This window comes from Eulemur rufifrons, chromosome 3 (assembly GCF_041146395.1).
Source record: "Eulemur rufifrons isolate Redbay chromosome 3, OSU_ERuf_1, whole genome shotgun sequence".
Classification (NCBI taxonomy): domain Eukaryota; kingdom Metazoa; phylum Chordata; class Mammalia; order Primates; family Lemuridae; genus Eulemur; species Eulemur rufifrons.
Genome location: NC_090985.1, coordinates 25181705 through 25204029, shown reverse-complemented (window position 1 = coordinate 25204029; position 22325 = coordinate 25181705). Strand labels below are relative to the sequence as shown.

At 54.4% G+C, this 22325-nt stretch overlaps 1 protein-coding gene across 1 annotated transcript; it reads right to left on the bottom strand.

The window, feature by feature from the left end:
* Positions 1-722: 722 nt before the first annotated feature.
* LY6H (lymphocyte antigen 6 family member H) lies at positions 723-3126 on the bottom strand. Its single transcript, XM_069465913.1, has 4 exons — positions 3003-3126; positions 2388-2515; positions 1568-1687; positions 723-1295 (listed from the first exon to the last, which is right to left on the bottom strand). Coding segments are annotated over exons 1-4 (486 nt in total). The 5' UTR covers positions 3005-3126; the 3' UTR covers positions 723-1059.
* Positions 3127-22325: the final 19199 nt, after the last annotated feature.

The window sequence follows — 22325 nt, the reverse complement described above, 5'->3', positions numbered from 1 at the left end:
GCCCAGCACAGCACCCAAGCCATCTGTGCCAGCCCACAAGGCAGGTCAGCTTCCTCAGCCCCTGGCCACAGGGGTGGACGTCCAATGAGGCAGGGTCTCCACCGGCCCTGGAGCAGCCCCAGTGGCTCTCAGCTGGCTGGAGGCTAAGGGTAGCTAGCCCCCAGCACTGACCACCCCCAAGGCGTGAGAGAGGCAGGGCAGGAGCCAGAGGACACTCATACGCACTGGCACGTCTGTGCGTCTGCAAGTCCCCAAGTGTGTGATGGACACTGAGCGTCCAGGACAGGCATGCACAGGTGCACTGGGACACAGCAGTTTGAGCTAGTGTGATGTCGACATTTCAGTGCATATGCATGGGGATGCCTGTGGGAGTGAGCCCGTGTGTGTGCAAGCAGGGTGTGGATGTGGAACGTGCCACTGCAGGTACAGGTGTGTGCATGTGTGCCCATCTGGTGTCTGTGGTGTGTACACACACAGTTCCAACGCTGTCCCCCCGCCAGGCCCATCCTGTGATCTTGTTCATCTCAACTTGGCCCCCTCAAGTGCTCCCAAACCTCACCAGGCCCGAGCAGCCACAGCACACCCACCCAGCACCCTCTGGCCCCAGGCCTCCTGAGCATGGGTGAACCCCCCGTCCACCATCTCTGCTTTCTCAGCACCTCGCTCGCTGCTCTCAGCCAGGACCCCGCCCCCGCCCCAACTCCCAGGCTCAGACCCGGGTCTCAGGACTCAGAAGTGACTTTATTTCTCTGTAGAAGATGCCTTTACAGCCAGGCTGTTGCGCTATGCCTGACTTGGCCTCACCTCCCCTCTGGGACCTGGGGGTCCCAACCCCCTGCCCTCACCCCCAGGCCTCCTGCCCAGACGCCTGGTTTACTGTAGACGTCTGGCTGCCTGGGACTCAGAGCTGGTGGAGAGATAGGCAGGTCTCATAGTTGGGGAGGGGTGAGAACCACAGGCCACAGAGCTGGGCCGAGACTGCCCCAAGCCCCAGCCATGCCAGGCTGGGGAGGGGGCAGTGACAGGCCCAAGGGAACGGGCCCTAGGAGGGAGCAGACCTCAGGGCCCGGCCCAGAGCAGGGCAGGCCCCAGGCTGAGCAGCAGCCCCCCAGCCAGGGCCCAGGGGCTGCGTCCCGCCCCGGCCGCCCCATTGCACAAATCCTTCTCGCAGCAGTCCACCTCGACTTTTAAGATCCCAGAGTTAATAAATCCCATCAGATAGTCTGAGAAAAAGTGCCGCTTAACGAAGTCGCAGGAGGAGGCACACATCTTGTTCACGGAATGATCCTTCCTGCCTGGAGAAGAGAAAGTAGGGTCTGGGAAGGGGGCTTCCCTACCCCTCTCTGTCCCACCCTTCCCAGGACCCAGCCCAGGTCCCTCCAGGACAGCCCTTGGCCCACCCACGCTGTTTCCAACTATATGAAAAGGGCCACCAGGGAGCCAGGGAGGGACAAGCACCTGCTCACTGCCACGCAGCAAGGCAGTATGCTGACACAGGCCCATGCTCTTCTCCCAGGCCAGAGGGGCTGAGAGGACACCTCTGACTTCTCCCAAGAGCCCAACTTACTGCTGCTGGGATCAGTGATTCGGACACTGGCGCACACTGTGTCGGACGGCTGGCACTGCTTCGGGGTGCAATGGCTGGAGTTGGTGGTCAGGGTGCAGTCCTGGCACCACAGGCCATGAGCTGGGCAGGGCATGGGGAGGAGGATGACCAGAGGCCAGCCAGGCCCCTGCACCCCTCACCCTCCCCACCAGCTGCAGGCACTCCTAGCAGAACCCTGATGGTGGAGGCTCAGGCTCCCACCCCACAGGATTGGGTAGGCCAGACTGACCCCTGGAAGGGAGGCCCTGGGACAACCTGTGCCCATCCTGGACTCTGGAGTCCTATAGCCCCTCCCTGGCCACACACACACATACACACACACACGCACAATTACACACCCGGCCACACATACCTCATACCTACAGTGCCTCCCGCACATTCCTACCCCACCTCACACCCCCCCAAAGTTCTGTGGCTTCCATGCCATGAAGGGCCAAACTGGATTTGATGGGAGGCCGGGTGAGGCTCAGAGAAGTAATGGGGCAAGAACCCGGCCCTGCCCTCGGAAGCGAGGGCATCCATGCAGGACGAGCCGCCCACCGGCCCAAGGCCAGAAGGAAAAGCTCTCAGAGCCCTCGGACACTGAGAGAGGCCCGAGTGGCTGGCGCGGAGCGGGCGAGGGCCGGGCTGGGGTAGCCGGGGTCCAGGACGGGGTGTGGGCTTTCCAGGAGGCACAGTGGGAACCATCGGAGGACAGCGGCCTCACAGCCCGGCTTCTTCCGGAGGGGCTGCGGGCTCTCCCCAGGGAACCCGACCCAGCCCCCCGCGGGCCCCCACTCACCGGGCGCGGAGCACAGCAGGACGGCCAGCAGCGCCAGACCTAGGCCCTTCATGGCTGCAGGCAGCATGCTCTGGGCGGGCCTGCGGGAGGCGCGGGGACTGTGGGCGGGGGTCCTCTGGGGCGCAGGCCTGGCGGGGAAAAGCCTCGGTCAGGAGACCCAGCACCAAGGACCCTCCCCTCTTCTAGCCTCAGGATGCAGCCTTCTCCCCGGAATCCAAGGCGGGGGTCAGCCTCGAGCTCGAAAGCCCCACCCCCAGCCCATCCCCCAGAGGGTCCACCATCACAGCATCCCCGTCGCGAGAAAAGGTCTGCCCTGTCAGGCGAGGTGACAGCCCGAGGTGCCCCCTCCCCGCGCCTGGCACCTGTATGGGGGGGTGTCTTCTCCTCCCTGGGGAGCTGTGGGTGCATCCAGACAGGAAAGGGCAGCAGGAGGTGGGAGCCGACCGTACCTGCTGACTGGGGGAGGGGTGCGCGCCACGTCCCCACCCCCACCCCTGGGCTGGGGGACTGGGAACCCCGCACCGAGTCCCCTCCCGGCCTCCCGCGCGCGCGCCTCGGCGCTCACCGCGGATCTGGGCGTGGAGCGCGGGTCTCGGGGTCGGGGGGCGCACTCACATCCCGGGGGTGTCCGCACTCCGGGCTCGGACGGCGTGCGCGGCGCGAGGAGCGGTGCCCTTCGGTCTCCCTGCGGACCGGAACCCGGGCGCAGCCTCGTCTTTCGGGGAACGCAGCCGCAGACGCGGACCCCGCGCGAGGGGCGGGGCGGAGCCGGGGCGGGGGCCGCGCGGCGGGCGGGGGCGGCGGAGACGCGTGGGGCGGGGGCGCCCGAAGCTCTCGGACCCGAGGCGGGTCGCTGGCCCGGGCCCTCCTGCGCCCCCTCGCTCGCCCGCGCTCGTTCTCCCAGGTCCCAGCGCCCTCTTCCGCTGCCCCCCCCCCGCACTCCTCCCCACCTCCACGTACCCCTGCCAGGCGTGGGCAAGGTCCTCCCCACTCTGCTTGGCTGAGATTCCCCGTGGAATTTCTCAGAAGAACGTTTATTGAGAAAGGAGGCAAAACGCACAGAGATGCAGAGAGGAAAGGAGGGAAAAACCGCCGTGCTCCGCTCAGGTCCCTGTTTGCAGACCTCTTGGACCAGATTTTCAGCCCTGGGCCCCTCCCTTTCCGATTGTTCTCGGTGGTTCTCCTCCTATGAGCATCCTCCTCCTATGAGCATCCGTGAAGACCCCCGCCAGAAGCTGCAGCCCCAGGGACTTCTGTCGCCAACGACACCCGCACCCAAAGGGCAAGACTCAAATCCTGGCCTGGGCATTCGAGGCCTCAACCAGCTTCTCAGCTTCCTCTCTCTCCTTCCCGCCCTGCCCCACGGGCCTTCCCAGGTGCGGTCTCGGTGCGGGGACCCGTCTCTGCCGGGCACTGGGTTAGCCGCAGTCGGCCTTCGGTGGTCTTCGTCCTGCCTTCATTCATTCGACCAGAAAACCGCTGACCTGGGCTGTCCTGGGCCCTGGGAAAGGCGATGGAAATATAGACGTGGTTTCCGCTGTCCTGGCTCTTACGTTGAGACACATGGTTATCACTAATGCAGTGTAGCTTTGCAGGTCGTGCCCATCATAGCTAACATTTATTGAGCACAAACTGTGTTCCAATTGTTCTAAACACTTCATAGGTATCATCTCATGACAGTCTCACAACAGCCCTCCTTTGCAGATATTACTGTCATTTCCATGCTACAGACCAGGAAACCAAGCACAGAGAGACTGAGATCCCTGCTCAGGGTCCCACAGTGACCAGGTGACACAGCTAATGTTGAGACCCAAGCAGTGTGGGCCCCAGAGCCTGCGTACCTCACCAGTCCACTGTGCAGCTGCAGAGGAATAGTGGCAGAGGAAGAAGTGGACAAGAAAGCATAATAGGACCCTGGTTTGCATCAGGGTCAGGGAAAGCTTCTCTGAGGCCATGACATTTTAGCTGAGACCTGAGTGAGGGGTTGAGATTGATAAGGTGCAGAGGGCAAGAACTGGATCCTGGCCCAAACACAATTCCTTTCAAAGCATTGCAGAGCTCTCAGGAAAGTAAAAGAAATCTCTCAATCCATAAATAAATATGTAAATAAGATAAAAGAGCTGCAGAAGCCTGTCTGCTGAGCAGGAGGCAGATGTGGAAGCCAAAGTAGTCCCAGGCAGAGCCTGAACCTGCACTGGGCCTGAGGTCCCAGGTCTTGGTGCAGATTCTCCCAGAAGCAGAGCCTGAGGCAAGGATTCAGGGCCTGGCTGTAGTCAAAGGTGCAGGGAGCAGCCCTGGGAGTGGGGAAGGAGACCAGGGAAAGCGTGGGACTGAGTGAACTGCCATAGTGGGGAACTGGAGCCTGGTCTCATAGAGGAGCTCAGGGAAACGGTTTGGAATGTGAGCCTCAGAGTGGTCTCAACCAAGGGATGAAGGAACTGAGGCATTTTTATAGCACCTCCCAAGAAGCATTGATTGAGGGCTGCTCTGGGGATTCATTCTCCAAAGCTTTCCACTTGCCGCCCACACCAAGCAGGCAGAGTAGCTTCCCTCTGGCACAGAGATGCTGACAGCGGTCATTGGAAGTTATGCTAGAAAGCACCAGCGAGGTTGGACATTGGGAGAAGCATTGGTAACACCCACCCAAAATGTGTGGGGAGGGGAGAGAAGAGGGCTGAGCCCTCACGGGGAGACTGGGAAACTCTCACAGGAAGCTGAGATTCCCCAAGGGAACCACGGTGGCTCCAGGCCAGTAGCACCCCTGCACGCACAAAAGCAACCTCCAACTTAGGAACTGGGGTTCTCACAGATTTAACTGAATCAAAAGTGAGTTCAAAATCAAAATTCAGCAAACATCCAAAGAAAAGCCTCCAAAGTAAGACGCAGCAGAAACAACGGCAAGCAACAGATTTAAATCACTGCAAACTTTCTAAATTGAAGGTATCAAATATAGAATATAAAATTAACCTTTACTATATTTGAGATATAACAAGGAACAAGACACTGTCAAACTGACCACCATCCTTATCTGAAAAAAAAAACAGAATCTCTAGAAATGAAAAACTTTTCATTAAAATTAAAAGTTCAGCAGAAACCTTAAAAGATTTATGATAAGTGAAGGAAGAAGCCAGTCACAAAAAACCACATATTATGTGGTTTCATTTGTATGAAATGTCCCTAACAGGAAAAACCAAAGAGACACAGAAGGTAGAGTAGTGGTTGCCTTGCGCTGGGGGAAGGGAGGAATGGGGAGTGACTGATAATGGGCACTATAAATAAATGAAGTGATAAAAATCGTTTTGGAGTGACGAGAATGTTCTAAAAATAGTGATGATGGTTGCATGACTGTGAATATACTAAAAACCACTGAATTGTATACTTTAAAGGGGTAAATATTATGGTATGTAAATTATATCTCAATAAAGCTGTTGTAAAAAAAAACTCAGCAGATGGGTTAGGCAGGAAATTAGACATGGCTGAAGAGGGAATTTGTAAACTAGAAGGTAAATCTAAAGATATTATCAAGAATGTAGCACAAGGGATAAGAAGATAGAAAATAGGAAAGAGAAGTTAAGAAACATAAAAGGAGGCCAGGTGTGGTGGCTCACGCCTGTAATCCTAGCACTTTGGGAGGCCGAGTTGGGAGGATCGCTTGAGGTCAGGAGTTTGAGGTTGCAGTGAGCTATGATGACACCACTGCACTCTAGTCAGGGTGACAGAGTGAGACCCTGTCTTAAAAAAGAAGAAGAAAATTCTGTCATTTGTGACAACATGTATGAACTTGGAGGACATAATGCTAAGTGAAATAAGCCAGACACAGAAAGACAAATACCAAGTGATCTCACTTATCTGTGAAATCTAAAAAAGTTGAAGTCATGGAAGTAGAGAGAGTAGAATGCTGGGGACAGGGGAGGGGGAATGGGAAGATATTGGTTAAGGGATACAAAGTTTCAGTTAGGAGGAATGTTTTTGAGATGTATTGCACAGCATGGTGACTATAGTTCATAATAATGTAATCTACATTTCAAAATTGCTAAGAGTAGATTTTAAATGCTGATGCCACAAAAAAGATGATAAGTATGTGAGGTGGTAGATAGGTTAATTAGCTTGATTTAAGCATTTCATAATGTGTACATATATCAAAACATCACATCATACCCCGTAAGTATATGTGATTATTATGTATTAATTAATTTTTTGAAAAATTTAGACAGATCTTTTCAGATGGACACAATTGAGAGTAGTGGAGAGGGTTTACCATGAATAGCCCTTCACTAAAGAAGCTTCAAAAGAATGCACTTCAGGAAAAGAATGTATTACAGAGGGCCCACAATACAAGCAGAGCCGATGCAGAAATTGGCTAACAAGACGGGAAATCCAAATTCACATTGTCTTTTAAAATCATAAAAAATGTCTTAAAAGGACTTCACTGGGGCACTGGAGAGCAGCCGCACATGATGATCTGAATTAAAGAGTTCTGAGCCCCTCGTGTTGTTGGAGGCAGCTGTGATCATGATGCCTTTTAGGTGCCTTCAGGTGCCAAGGACACACAGTGAGGTTTCAAGGGTGGCCACCAGTAGGGCTCAGGGAAGAATATTTCATGTGGAGGTTCAACACGTGCAAGGCTGGGCACGGGAAAGACCTCTGCCAGTTCAAGAAATGGAGAGGAAGTCAGTGCGCCTGGCACACGGGGGGGTGGGGGGGGCCGAGGAAGCCCTGAGGGGGATGAGGTAGGAAAAGGGGGTAAATGTCAGACCCCAAGGGGCATTGAAATCATATTATAGATCGTGGACTGTGTGCTCAGGACTTTAGCATGTTAGTCAGGAAGTCTTTGAGCTGCAAGTAACAACATACCCATCCAGGAGTGCAATGGTTAATTTTATGTGTCAGCTAGGCTGGGCCACAGTACCCAGGTATTTGTGCAAACATTATTCTGGATGTTTCTGTGAGGATGTTTTGGGGTGAGATTAACGTTTAAATTAGTGGGCTTTGAGTAAAGCACATGCCCTCCATAAAGTGGTGGGCCTCATCCAATCAGTTGAAGGCCTGAATAGAAGGAAAGACCAGTGTCCCCTGAGCAAGAGTAAAGCCTGTGCCAGATGGCCTTTGGCCTTGAACTGTTCATCAGCTCTTCCCTGGGTCCCCAGCCGCTGGCCTCCCTGCAGGTTTTAGACTTGCCAGCCTTTATAATGATAGAAGCCAACTCCTTAAAATAAATCTCTGTGTATTCACACATTCCATTGGTTCTGTCCTCCAGCGAACCCTGACTAATACAAGTGGTAGCTCACAACAGAGGCACGTGCTTGCCTGTGATCCAGCAAGCAGGGGCACTGGCCCCTCTCCTGAGATTATTGTGGCCTTTCCCTCATCATCAGAGACAACTGGCTGTTAAGAAAAGTGTGTGAATGGCTTTGCAGCGGGTGATCAAAGATGTCTACAGAAATGGGAAACACAAAGGGTGGAAGCGAAGGATGGATGTTGCTGATTTACATTTCAGAAGATCCTATGACTGCAAGTGGAGGATGGACTGGAAGGTTCTGGAACAGAACAGGGAAGCCAGTGAGGAGGATGAAGCTCTGACCAGGGCGATGGCTGTGGACATGGAATGAGTGGAGAGGCTCATAGCCTCGGTGGTGTCCCTGTCTAGGACACCTGCCTTGTGGGCCCCCAGGTGGGGACATAGATGGGTCTAGTGCGTGAGGCCAGGAAGAGCAGTGGCTTGAGAGGTGCGTGAAGCACTTTGTTAAGTCGGGGATGCCTGGGAGGCATCCAACAGGAGATCTCACGTACATCTGGGGCTCCAAAGAGAAGTCAGGGCTGGAGACAAAGACGTGGGCATCGTTGGCACAAAGAAGAGAGCAGATGCGATCACCTAAGGATGAAGTGTCTCGAGAGGAGGGGAAGGGATCCCCAGGCCCACCCCCTGAAGCACTGGCCACAGGGTCCAGCCCTGAGCAGCAGAGGGCTCAGGCTCTTCTCGCTAAGGGCGTAGCAGAAGCCAGGTCCTGATATGGGTGCTTGGCACTCATCGCAGTTGGGAGTGCCAGCCCTGCATGCCACCAACCCCGGCAGCCCTGAGTCTGGGAGCCGTCTGTCAGTGTGGGGTGCTCTGTCATCCCCACTGGTTGCTGCAATCCCCCAAGGGTCACACAGGGCCCTTTGCATCCTGGGTCCCATTGTTCCTGTCAAGCTGCCTTCCTCCCCTTGAGCCCAACCACTTCCAAGTGTCCCAGAGCTGTTCCATCAAAGCCCCAACATCCTTCTTCCTTCCAAGATGCTGCCTCCTCCCCTCCCTGCTCTACCCCACCCCCACCCTTTGCCCCCCTCGCCTGCTCCCCACACCAGGCTCCACAGCCGTCTCGCCTGCATCTGCCTTTGCCCAAGGCTCAAATCTCAGCATGCAGAGTCTGAGAGGGTGGACAGAGCACACCTGGGGGTCTGGAGAAGGGGCAGACCCTGAGTGCGGCAAGGAGGGGGGCTTTGCAAACTCCAGGTCCAGGAGCGAGAAGGAGCAGGACTGCAGCCCAATGCAGGGGCAGCCGAGACCCAAGAGGGGACAGGGGGCTCAGGTGCGTGCTGCGGAAAGGGGCTGGATTTTATACTGAGAGCCACAGGGGCGGGGAAGGGTTTGAGGCGGGCAGCATCTGGATCCAGCCGTCCTCAGCCAAATTCAACTTGTCCATTTCAGACTCCACACTGCCTTCTCCTTGGGGCAGAGGACAGGACAGGCTGTTTTTGGATGCTCTGGCGCAAGGCCAGCCCCTGTCCCTTTCTGTCATCTGGACTCTGGAATCCCTGCACCAGCATGGGTGGCACTTGATGGGTCCCTGCTGACCACAGCCAGTCTGCTGCCGGCTTGGGAATCTCTGCCAGGCTTCTGTTCAGAGACACGGGACTGTGGTGTGGCGGGCAGGCTCCCAGGCGGCCCCCAGTGACTCGCACCTCCAAGTTCTCGTCCTGCGTGTTCCCTACCCCTGGATCGCAGGCCGGGCTTACTGAACGGCTTCTAATGAAGAGAGCACAGCAGAGTGTTGGGGTGTCACCTCCAAGATCAGTTATGAAAAGACCGTGGCTTCTGATTTGGCACTTTCTCCCGGTCCCTCAGATCCTCCTGCTGGGGGAAGGAGGTAGCCATGTAGAGGGCCCAGCTGAACAGGGACTGAGCCGACAGCCATGTGAGGGAGCTGGGGAGAGTTCCCTGACCAGCCAAACCTCTGGATGAGCCTGCAGCCCCTGCCGGACAGTAGACGGCAGCCTTGTGGCGGGACACAAGCCAGAGCCCCAGTGGAGCCTGGATTCCTGCCCCACAGACACCGAGAGAGAATACATTTTATTGTTTTAAGCCCCAGAGTTGTGGGGAACTTTGCCACACAGCAAAAGATAATGCAGGTGGGTAGGGCCTGGCTTGGGCAGGATGGGCGGTGTGCCAGCGTGGCCGAAGCATCGTGTCTGAGGAGGGGAGGGCCAGCCCCGGGAACGCTACAGCCTGAGCTCCGGCTCTCCCCACGCAGGGTTGGGTTGCCAGGGAGACAAGATTCCTAACCCAGTTTCCAGGCTATTCTGTCTTCTTCCCCAATGAACGCAGGGCGGTTGCACCCTATCAGGGCTTTTGCAAACACGAATAACAATCTCGGTCATGATTAGGAGAAGAAAGGCCCTTTTTCCATGAAGCAGAGCACACCAATGTCAAGGTGTGGCCTTGCCTTTCTAGTCTGGGGAGCTCCTACGGGGCCGTGGTGACAGCTGGCCTTGCCTCCCTCCTCCCAAGCATGTTTCCAGGGACATGGGGCAGTGGGAGGTGACAGGCTACCCCAACACCATGTCCCCATGCTGAGGACACCCAGAAAGTGCCCCACAGCCATGCTCAAGTCTCCTTTGTATGCTCAGAGCCTGATGAATGATTAGGAAGGCAGCTGACAGGTGCAGTGGGGACAGGGCCTGGGCCAGGGGCAAGGGACAGGGCACACCTAGGACGTGCCGCGGGGCCTCCTGCCTTGCAATTTTGGCCAACACTGTCAAAACACTCCAAGCTGCCATGGATGTGGGTGAGTCAGAGAAAAGATGCTCCTGTCCCAGGGACTCACCACGTGGTTCCCAAAAGATGGGCTCCGCCTCACCAAGGGGACCAGTGGGGGCTGCACAGAGACACTGTATCATTCACACATCAAACATGTCCTGAAGGGCTGTCAGATAAGGAGAAAAACCTCAATGTCCAGGGGCTCCCAGAACAGTGGGGGAGCCAGACAGGGCGTGGTGTGGGCTGACTGGTGGCCCCACAAAAGATATGTCCACATCCTAATCCCCGGGACCTAGGGATGTGGCCTTATTTGCAAAATAGGTCTTTGTTGATGTAATTAAGTGAAGGATCCTGAGATAAGATCATCCTGGATTTAGGCTGGGTCCTAAACCCAATGACAAATGTCCTTATAAGAGACAGAAGAGGAGAGACAGACACAGGGAGAAGGCCACATGACCACAGAGGCAGAGATTGGAGTCGTGTGGCCACAAGCTAAGAATGCCTCAAGCCACCAGAAGCTGGAAGTGTCCGAGAAGGATCCTCCCCTCATCCCTTCAGAGGGAGCGTGGACCTTGCTGAAACCTTGACTTCAAACGTCTGGCCTCCAAAACCACAAAAGGATAAATCTGTTGTTTTAAGCCACCAAGTTTGTGGCGATTTGTTGTGGCAGCCCAGGAAACTGATCCACCATCCTTGATCAGTGGGAAGCTCTTAGGGTTATTCCCGTGTCCTCTGACATGACCCTATTGGCTTTTCCCCAACACACTATTATGAAAAATTTTAAGCAGGTAGAAAAAGTTGAAAGAATTTTACAGTAAACAGCTATACCCAGCACCTGGATTCTACAATTAACATTTTGTTATATATTTGCTTATCATATACCTACCCATCCCTCTATCTACTCACAAACCTATCTCATATTCTCGATGGACTTCAAAGTAAGCCGTAGACACCTGTACACCTCCCCTCTAAAGACTTCACCATGTACATTATTAACTATTTAACAATTATGTTTTGAAGTAAAATTGCATTCAGTGAAATGCACAAATCTTGAGCGTAACATTCCATAGCTCTGACAAATGCATACATACACCTGCCTAACCCCAAAACTTCTATCAAAATACAAACATTACTATCACCCCCAAAATTCCCTCCTGCTCTCTTCCCTGTCAGTCTCCATCTCCTCCCCTCTGCAAAGACAATAACTGTTCTGACACTTTAAAAACCGTATGTTAGTTTTGCCTGTTCCAGAACTACTTCACATAAATAGAATCATACTGTATGTATTTTTTTTTTTTTTTTTTTTTGCAACACTGTTTGAAGACAGCACTCTACGTATTCTTTTGTGCTGGCTTCTTGTGATACATGTTATATATATCAGCAGTTTGTTCCTTTGCGTTGCTGAGTAGCATTGCAGTGGATGAATGTTCCAGAGTTTGTTTATCCACTTTCTTGTGAGTGGACACTGGGCTGTGTGCAGTGTTTAGCTCTTACGAAACAAGTCTTGGTGTGTACATGAGCTGTCCATTCTCTTGGGTAAATAGCTGGGTGCAGAGTTACTGAGTCCTAAAGTTAGGTAGATGTTCAGTTCCTGCCCAGGAAATTGATAGACTTTTCCAGAGTGGTTGTGCCATTTTATACTCCCTCCAACAATGTGTGGACATCCCGGCTACTGCATGCTGTAGAGACACTGCGTCAGCCCTAGGAACTCGTGGCCGTCCCACGCATTCCTGCCCTGGACTCGGACACTACTCTGCCGCTCTGTTTCTTTCCATGGTAATGGTATCTAGAGTCCGTAATGTAGACACTAGGCAGGTCATTGCTACGGGGTTTTCATTTGCCTCTGGGCCTCTGCAGTTAGCAAAGTTAGGAGATAAGTATCCTTTTTATGAAGGAAAAATAATAATCACCACGTCTACCCTTTTTTCAATTCCAACTTAAGATTTCAGGGATTTTATTTAATTTGATTTTCTTAATGTGTATCTCTTTGCTTTTATGCTGAAGAATCTTCGTTTTTAAAAACATTAACATATTTATTTGCTTTATTCTGTGATGTACATTCAATTTCTGGGTTTTTTATTTAATATTTTTATGATGTGCGGAAACAATATATATATATTATTATGGCTTTTTAACAAATTCCATTCAGAGAAGTTTCACCTTTATTCTTGTCTCCCCTGCTGTGTTCTCTCCCTTCACCTGTAAGGCTAATCTTTGCATTGTTTCTTTTTTGGTAAATATAAGAAATAATTGTTTATATGTACATTCCCCTCCTTACACAAAATGTGGCACATGAACAGCGCTGTTGTTCCCTGGCCTTTTTGCATGTATTAACACAGCCTGGAGAAGCCTTCCTATGGTGCGCAAGGACCTCACTCGCTCTTTTTCACAGCACCGTAGCCTCCAGTGGGATGTGCACCTGTGTTCTTGGACGCATGCAGTGATGGGCCCTGGGAGGTTTGCAGTCTTTGCTATGTCAAATAATGCCACAGTGAGAACCACTGTGCCCTGTCATTTTGTGTGTTTGGAGTACACCTGTGGGATGGATTCCTAGAAGTGGGTCAAAGGGTAATCCACATGCAATCTTGCAAGGTATTGACACATATCTCTCCATGGGGGTTGTAGAATTCTGCATGTCCACAGCCATGCCAGGGAGAGCCATGGGACCTTCAAAAAACAATGGGGATCATTCTATAATTTGTGTTTTGAGTCTTCTAAAAGAAATCAAAAGTTTCCCTTAAAGAGAATAATTTAAAATTAAACAAAGAATCTCCATGACTATAATAGAAAAACCTAAAGAAAATGGAGCATGTGGAAAATTTACTGAGTTGACCCCTCTTCCTTATTCCACCCCTACCTCTCCTCCCCGTTCTCCCTCTGTTTCTCCTCCTTCCAGCCAGATTCCAATCTGGCATCTCCAGGTAACCAGAGGTCTCATGGAAGTGTCAGAGGTACAATCCTCGTGGCATTCAGTGGTCCTATAGGAAGTTGTCTCTCCCAAGTCATTAATAATTGGCTCATCCAGGGACATACACGAGGGTTGGTCGCCCAGTGCTCCAAGAACCTGTGATTGCTTTAGGCAACTGGAGGGAAAAACCAAGACATATAAGATGAGTGACGGCCACTGGAAACGCTTCAAGCAGCACGTTCGACCCACCACATTCCTCACTAGCATTCCTGCCTTGCTGAGCTCTCACAATGGAAAATAAATCACCCAAAACTGAAACAACAGGACACCAGACATCCAGCCTTCATTCAGCACTCTGCCAGTCTTCATGGATACAGAGCCTATACTTGCAAGTTTCTCCCTAGTTGGCCAGGTTGGGAGGGTGGTTACTAAAGGAGATTTAAGATTGAAATGGCCAGAGTGGGTTTCTCAGACATTAATGCATGCAGGTTTTCTACAGCTCCAGCTGGCTACATATTATGACCCATTCTAGTGCACTCTTTTAAACTGATGGCCAAATTACATCAAGGAAAATTCAGAGCTCAAATAATCATTACTTGGAAAAAAAAAAAAACCCCTGCAACTATAGAGTTAACATGTAATCTTCTAAGTTCCCTGCCTATCTCTCTACTTTTTTCCTACCTACTTTGAACTTGCTGGCTTTTCTACTGGTGTTGAGATAAAACTTACTGGTCGTGGTATTACTAGTTCAAGGTTACTTGGATGAAGAAAAGAAAAAAAATGATTAAAGAGGTCTTTTTATGTCAAACTTCCATGGAAACTACTTTACCCAAAATATTGGTCCACAGCCTCCATTAGATTACCCACAGGGGCAAGAAAAGTTTAGCCATGTGAACAGGTTTCCATTTTGTCAGGAAAGTAAGTTGAATCCAACTATCTTTTATAAACTGATGAGTTTATATTACTGTCTCATAACTAAAATTTTTAAATGAAAGCTATAAGATCTTCATTTGTGTGTCTGTATATGTGTTTAAATATGTTTCTGTATATACATATATTACGTTATATGTTATGTCTACATGGTACCAAATTGACTTATAGATAAATGAGCACTCATAAACTAATAAGCCCCCATATTTTCCAAGTTCACTTAGGTAAATCTTTAATACATAAGCTGATTTTAAAATTGTTGGTAAAATAAAATAAAAACTTCTTCAAAATTTAATGTAGACATTTTTGCCTGGGTCTGATGGTCAGACAGGTTTGTGCTTCCTCTGACAGATGTTTTAAAAGTACAGAAGCAGTACTTTTGATACTTGCTTAATGTGTCTGCAAGTTAGAGCTGTAAGGGCTGGCTGCTGGGCTCCTCCAAAGACTGACACACGTCTTACTGTGGGCTTGTCTTTAGTTTTGAGCCTTTGGATTCCAAGATCCGGACAAGTGATGATGGTGAGGTCTGGGGACAACACCTAGGCCTCCCCATCCTCCCTGCCCCAGCTGTGCCTCTTGGCCATGCTGGGAAGGCTCAGATCCTCAAGGAATTGTCCTTTGTCCTGGGCTTTGCATCTGATACTTAATTAAGATTGCTTACTTCCCAGGTTTTTCACTGAAAATAAGGGTTACTAAGAGTTAACATTATACTTAATATATATAATTAAAACTACTAAATGTAAGAGAAACAATTCTATATACAAAGTGTATACGGAACATAAAATGTGTTTTGGTAAAAAAAGAAAAGTTATAAGAAGGCATGAAAATGTGTTTTTTGTTAAAAGGAAAGTAATTTTGCATAGTTTAGAAGTTGTTAAAGGTTGTTTTAAATTGAAAGAGAAATGATAGATAGAACTGAAAAGCTATAAAAAGTTGGGAAACAATTCAGTCCATGACACTCCGTGACTGTCTCCATCCTCTCTGTCTCTGTGCGGATGTTGCATATGGATGGAGAAGTGCACACTCAGAGTGCCGGAGCTCTGTCCCCTTAGATGGGTCCTGCGGCCAGGTGGCAGGCAGTGGAGAGCGTGCTGTCCTGGAAACTTAATCCCTAGGCTTCTGTGCCTCTGCAGGGCTTCCAGGACAGCACGCTCTCCACTGCCTGCCACCTGGACTCAGGACCCATCTAAGGGGACAGAACTCAGCACTCTGAGTGTGCACTTCTCCATCCATATGCAACATCCGAACAGAGACAGAGGACGGAGACAGTCACGGAGTGTCATGGACTGAATTGTTTCCCCAAAAAGGTCTTATGCTGAAGTCTTAACCTCCAGTACCTCAGAATGTGGCTGTGCAGAGAGCAAAACCCAAGACTGACTTTGATCCTGCAGGACGCTGACTTGCAACGTAGGCTGAATTCCACCCCCAGCAGCTCAGTGTGAAAGTTAGAACATGGACCAGGAACTAGGAGGGGAGCCTGCGGTAGCCTGATAGCCCGGAGTCTGCTGAACACCCCCAGCCTGCCTTCCAGCCGCAGCAGCCTCTTCTTGCATCCTCAGAGGCTGCCGAGCCCTGTGTGCAGACCCTGTGCTGACCGCACCTCCCAGAAATAAAGGGAAGAAGCCGGTGGCACCCACCACCCTCCTGGCTCTCCCTCCCCAATGCCTTCTGCCGATTTCTGACTATAGTCAGAACATCACACCCCAGGGGACAAGGCATATGAAGGGAGAAGGCTGTCTGGCAAAAGAACACAAGAGTTTGTTGTTTTACACCAGCAAAAATCTGCTGAACGTGGGTGGGAACAGGGAGGCCATCACTTTAGCCTGCATGGTCGTGCTGGTGTGGACATAGCCCCAGCAGAGACTTTACATTCAAAAGGGTGCCTCTAGCAGCTGGCGGGATTTCTAACGCTCTGCTCACCTTGGTGACAGAATTAACAGTGCCACGTGGGCTGAGATGCTGGAAATGTTCAGCTGATAAGGAAGGAGACCCCGAAGCAGGTGCAGCCCACAGAGGCCCCTGAGCTGGGGACGGAGGCACAGCCGGTCTCTGCACACAGTCCTTGGGCCTGGGTCAGCTCACAGACTCTGCTGTCCTTGCAGGGCCTGCTGCGAATTTCCTCTCAGCCTCCCCACGGGGCTGCTGCCATTTGTCCCATTTGTTGAGGAACTGCGCAACAGGGAAAGGAAAGTACCCAGATGTCCTAGGGGAGTTCGGCACCGGCTCCAGCCAACACTGTTTATTTTGGGGCACCCTGATTGCCCAGGAGTTTCACAGTAAGGTGGGGACGTATCAGGGTGAGGTCGGGGGCCGGAAGCTCCTCCTTGGTAACTTCCCCAATCCCGGGTGCTACAACTTGCAGGAACCGGCGGGGGCTCCCCAGTCCTCAGGGGAAGGATCTGCAGCCCAGAGAGGCAGCACCGCGGGGTCTGGCAGTCAGCAGGGAAGCTGGTGCCTCAGCCAGCACACTTGGCACCCCCCAGAGATGGAGGTGGGGTCAGGGATCATAGAGAGGTGGTCTGAATGCCAAATGACCCTTCCTCCAAATACAGGTTGCCTAAAGCCCAAGGGGACAGCCCTGGGAGGAAGGGCTCAGAGCTAGGTTGAAGGCCTGGGCCCAGCAGGGAGGGACCGTGCTCCCCACACCAGCTCCCTGCACCTCCCCAGCATGCCAGCCTTCCCTCTCCTGAGGCCGCTCCCAAGCCCAGAGGCGGTGGGCCTGCTGCCCCTCAGCTTGGCAGCCTGATGGAGCGGGGGCGGTGCGTGGGGGGTGTCTGGCCTCTGACAGGCCTGGCCAAACTCAGGTTCCATACTTTGAGGGTGGCTCTGACAGCCCCTCCCTGTGCCTCCCTTTGCTCATTCCCAAAATTCAGAGACTCATTTCTCCCTCAAAGGGAGGGAGCCCTTTCCTGCCTGGCCATAGAACGGCCCTTAGAAGGCCAGGAGGGGCCTCGGGTGGACAGCACGGCATGGTCTTCCCTGCCCCCAGGAGACCGGCCCCCAGGAGGAAAGACGGGGCACACCTGCTGGGGTGAGGCCTGTCCCTGACCAGATTTGGTCCGAAGGTGCTCACCAGCACCACCCTTAGAGGGAGGCTGTAGTTACCCCATTTCACAGGTGCCCAGACTGAGACAGATGCCCCGACCTGCCCAAGGCCACACTGGGAAAGGAAGGCTCAGGCTCCAAATCCCCCCAACCTTCCTCTCTTGTTTCTGTGAGCACCTGTTTGCCACGGGCCCAGTCCCTTTCATACCCAAACCCAGCTGAAATGCCCCCAAACCCAATGAAGAAAATATTGCCAAGCCTGTCCCATAGGCAAGGACATGGGGCCAGGGAGATACAGCCCTCACCAGGGGCACCCGCTGGCAGGTGGAGGTGGGTGCAGCTCCCAGCCTGGGGATCATCCTCCCTGGGGGGTGGCGGAGCATCTGGGGTCCTGCTCTCCCTGGCAGAGGGCACCCAGTCCTGAACAAGCATCCAGGGCCTCTGGCTCTGCCACCAGCCTGCACTGGCCTCTCTGGGCCTGTCTCCTCATCTGTAGGTAAAGTCAGATGCAGGGCATCCAAGCTCCAAAAAAACAATGCACTCAACTAAAACCATGCCAGGCCTGGGAGCAGAGCAGAGGGCAAAGCGACCAATGCTTCAGTAGCCGGCATTCCAGGCACCAGCTGGGCTCTGGCCAGCAGTTAGTCACAGCTGCTATGCAAAGCAGTAGCCCCTGTGGTCTAATGAAACCCCTGCAGGGGGCCCAAACCAACCTTGGCCTGGGCAGGGGTCTCAACCTCAGCACCCACCCCCTGCACCCCAGATCCCCATCCAGAGCCCCAGAGTCCCAGAGCCACGTGCTCTGGCTGAGATGTGAAGGCTGTACCCCAGGGTTGTTCTGACGGCCCTGCTAAGCACAGAGCTCCTAAGTCAGGCTAGGAGGAGGAGAAGGGACCTGGGCAGGGGCAGGAGGAGGCCCAGGCTGAGCCCTGGACAACAGGGAGGGGCAGGAGGCTGCTGGTGGCCACTGCTGCTCCTGGAGGGGTGGGCAGGGCTGGGGCCCCGGGCCCTCACCTGCCCTCCCACGCAAGCCCACCCACAGACAGAACCCTTCTCCCTGCCAGGGCCCGTTTCAGAATGAGCAGGACAGCGCTGTACATGGGAGCTTTGGGGTCTTAAGAGGCCCTGTTTCCTCTGGGGTTGTGAGCCCAGAATGGAACAGGCACCGGACGATGGCTGGAGGAAGTCAGGGGGAGGTGCCCGTGGGCAAGAATAGGGGATGGCATCTGGCCTAGGCTGGGGGGGCCAAGCGTAGGTGCCCACCCCGCCATGCACCAACCCGCCCCCCTGTCCTGGCTGCAGTGTGGGAAAGTGAGCCCAGAGGGGCAGTGTCCCTGCGTGAATAGGCAGCGGTGGCACACGGAGCCCGCTTTCCTTCCTGTTTATGCACAAAGTAGCTCGCGGCAGCAACCGGGTCCCTGGCTTCATCCGTTTCCTGAGCTCTGACTCAGGATGTTAAGAGAGCCTTCATCTTCCACACAGCTGCAGAGTCTCTGCATAATTATTTTTAGAGTCTTTTTAAACATGTCAGTATGAGGGAGATTGATTTCTAATGGGATAAAATAATGATATGTACAGTGTGTTCCTTGCCCTTGTGTTTTTCTAGTAGGGGGGTGTTAAAACCAAGCTTTGAACCCTCAGCCAGTCCAAGGGCCCTGAGCAGGGGGTGAGGACGGGAGGAGTTCGTGGAGAAAGACCCGTGGAGAGGGCGGTGCTGGGCCTGAGTCTCTGCAGCCAGAAGGAGAAGACACTGCCAGGAAGGGCGTGGGGCCAGGGCCCTGCTGGCTGGTGTTAGATGTCAGCCACCGTCCGTCAGCCACTCTCCGCTGGTGGGAGCTTGGAGGCGTGAGGGAAGGGGAGACTCCAGAGTTGACGTGGATGGGCCGAGGGTGTCTAAGGACTAGAGAAAATGCACACTGAGAGCTCCTGGGGTGTGGACCGGTGTGGAAGGGAGGACGGACAAGGGGAGGATGCCCGCGTGCATGAAGGACTTGATGAATGAGCTTCTGAGACTGTCACATGTCTCCCTTGTGGGTTCCTGGGGGTGAATGGGGGCGCAGGGTGTGGGGGCCCCTCCAGGACCTGACAGACTGCTCCCTCTGGCCCACCACGTCTGCCTCTGTCTGCAGCTGGATTCCAGGGAAGAAAGGGGCCTGTGTCTCCGTGCGACTGCGGTGAGCAGCCTGCCTGACCTGGCACCAGGGAGTCCTCAGAAGGGGAGAGGGACCCAGGAGAGCTGCCCTTCCCCACCCACCCAGGGGAGGAGGGTCTGGACTTTGCTCTAAAAAGGAAGCCCGTCCCTCTGCCATAACCAGGTTCCCTGATTCCCAGAGACAGGAGAAGGTCAGATGCAAAGAGGGTGGGAAGGAGCCTACAGCAGGGAGCTGGTTGTGAGGGCTGGCACATCTGCAGCCCCCACTCTCCCAGTACAGACGCCAGACCCTTGGCCGTCGGCCAGAAACATTCGCTCACTCTTCCTCACAGGCAAACTCTGCTCATCCCTCACTCCCGGCCCCAAGCGGCCCCCTTCCAGGATGCATCCCTGATACTCCCACCCCAATCTCAGGGGCCAGCTGCCTCCTTGGGGACTGGATCTGGCTCACCTTGGTGTCCCCAGAGGCTACCAGCGGAAGGCTCAGAGTAGTCCCCCAAGGCCAGCAGAGCCCATGGCCCCTCCCCGGCATGACGGCAGCACTGACGTCCGCCAAGCCCCACCCTCACCATCTCACCCACTACCGGGCAGAAAGGAGCACCGAGCTCTGGGCCCAAGGCTGCTGCTGCCAGAAAGAGCAACGTGTTTCGTGCAGGCCTCCAGGGAGGAGCGGACCCAGAGACCAGCAGTGCCCAGAGGGGCCGCCTACAGCAGCCAGCCCAGCTAAGCCAGGCAGAACAGGCAAAGCCAGGGCCCTGAGGCACAGGGGTCTGTGGGCAGGGAGTTGGGGTGACTGGGCTTCCCTTAAAGGGCACTGTGGAGCATGGGCATGGCCTGGGGAGGAAGCTTGGGCCTGGAAAAGGCGTCAAACGCAGGGCCTTGCAAGACAGAGGCTCTAAAGTAGCCACAGTGGCTGCCCTCAGGGCCACCAGGCCTCAGCCCTGGCCCTGGGGTGGGGGGGATGGTCCGGCCCTGGGGTCTCAGGGAATATGTCCCCACCCTGGAGTGTCTGAGAGGACACAACCCTGCCCTGGGTGCGGGGGTGGGCTCCACACACACTGAGCCAGTCACTCTGCCCTGAGCCCTGGCGGCAGTGCTGGGGACCACGTGTCCGCCACCAAGGTGTCAGGGAAGGGGGCAGAGCGCCCCCAGCCTCGTGGGGCCATGTGGAACCTTCTGTGTGGACTGGGCCAGATCCTGCAGCCTTTCCTGTGTGGGACAGAGGGAGCCGGGTGCGCTGGCTGTGGGAGGGGCGGCGCTGCTGAGCCTCTCAGCCGCAGATCCTTGTCAGTAAAGCAGGGCTAATTATACTACCGCCCCCTAGAGTTTTTAAAGACCAATACATTTAAATTTAATTTTAATTAGTGAGTTTAAATGTTGCTGATATTGTCCCTAGGTAGAGTCTCACAGGCTCTGGCTGAGCTGGGCAGTTTGCACCTGGGCTGAAGAGGCGCTGGGCCCAGAGGGAGGCAACTCGAGGGGCCTGGACCCATGTGGAGGGGGTGGCAGGTGAAGACGACCCTGCTTCCTAACAGTCCTGAGAACCCCGTGAGGGCCCTTCCTGGGAGCAGCTCCCGCAGTCAATGGGGCTGTGGCAAGGCTGGGCACTGGGTGGGGGACAGGGAACCGTACAAGGGTGGAGGGCAGGGGTGAGGTGGGGCCAGGGGCAGGGCAGGGCATGGAGGCTGGACAGGGGTGGGAGGCAGGGGCGGGACAGGACGTGAGGGGGCGGGGCCGGGTGGGGCACAGGTGGGGCCAAGGGAGGGACACAAGGCGGGACAAGGGGGGGGCACGGGCGGGGCCAGGCAGGGCGAGGTGAGCATTAGGCATGCAGAGGTTGGGGGCACGAGTCCAGCTATGGCGGTGAGCACCGCTATAGGAGACCCTGGTTTCGAAAGTGATCTTGGCAGCCAGGACGGGAAGGGCTGGAGGCTGGGGAATGGCCCATAGGGTAGAAAGAATGACAGGTTCGATAGGATTAGGGAGGGCCTGTTGGCTGGGTGGCTAAAACTGTGGTCCCAGCAGATCCTGAAGAGCCGTCACCTGCACCAGGCTCTGTCCTAAACCCCAGCATGAGAAGCCCCAGGCGGCCAGGGAAGGCCTCTCTGAAGGGGTGACATCTGAGCAGAGACTGAATATGGTAGAGAGACAGCCAGGTGCATACTGGTGGGAACAGCATGCCAGACAGAGGGAACTGCAGAGGCGAAGGCCTGAGGTGGGAGCAAGGGGCAGCCAGGAGGCCGAGGCCCAGCGAGAGCACTGATGACAGGCAGAGAGGAGGAGGTGAGAGGAGGGAGCTGAGAGTGTAGCCTTAGCAGGAGGACGTTGGTTGTGTTTTTATTTAAAAACTCTGAAAGAGGCCTTGGGTGTGACAGTGACTTGAGGGCAAGATGCCTGGCCAATGGTCTGCGGATAGAGGGTCCCTGACCCTGAGCTCCTGTGGCTGTGCAGGGCCACGGCGTCCACACTCCAGACAAGGGGGTGACGGCTGCCAGATGCTGCCCAGCCCAGAGCAAGCCTCCCTGCCCCGCACTGCAGAGCTGAAGCTCTGAGGCCCAGTGAGGCAGGGCAGGGTCCAGTGGCTCCTGCGGCCGGCACCATCTTCTGCCAGGTGCAGCCACAGGCAGTAAGCAGCACAGGTGGACAGGACGCTCCTAGCCCGACCACAATGACTTCTCCTTCCCCTTGGGCCACAGAGATCCTGGAGGGAAATGGCTGTCCCTGGCCTGGTGCCTGGAGCTGGGGACCAGTGTGAGGCCCATTGTTTGAGGCTGGAGCTGGCGGGGGGCCACCGGGACTCCCCCACCAATGCCCTTCATCCCACTTACCACAGATCCAGAGCCCAGAGCGAGGACCCAGCGCGAGTGAGCGGCAGCGTCCTGCACG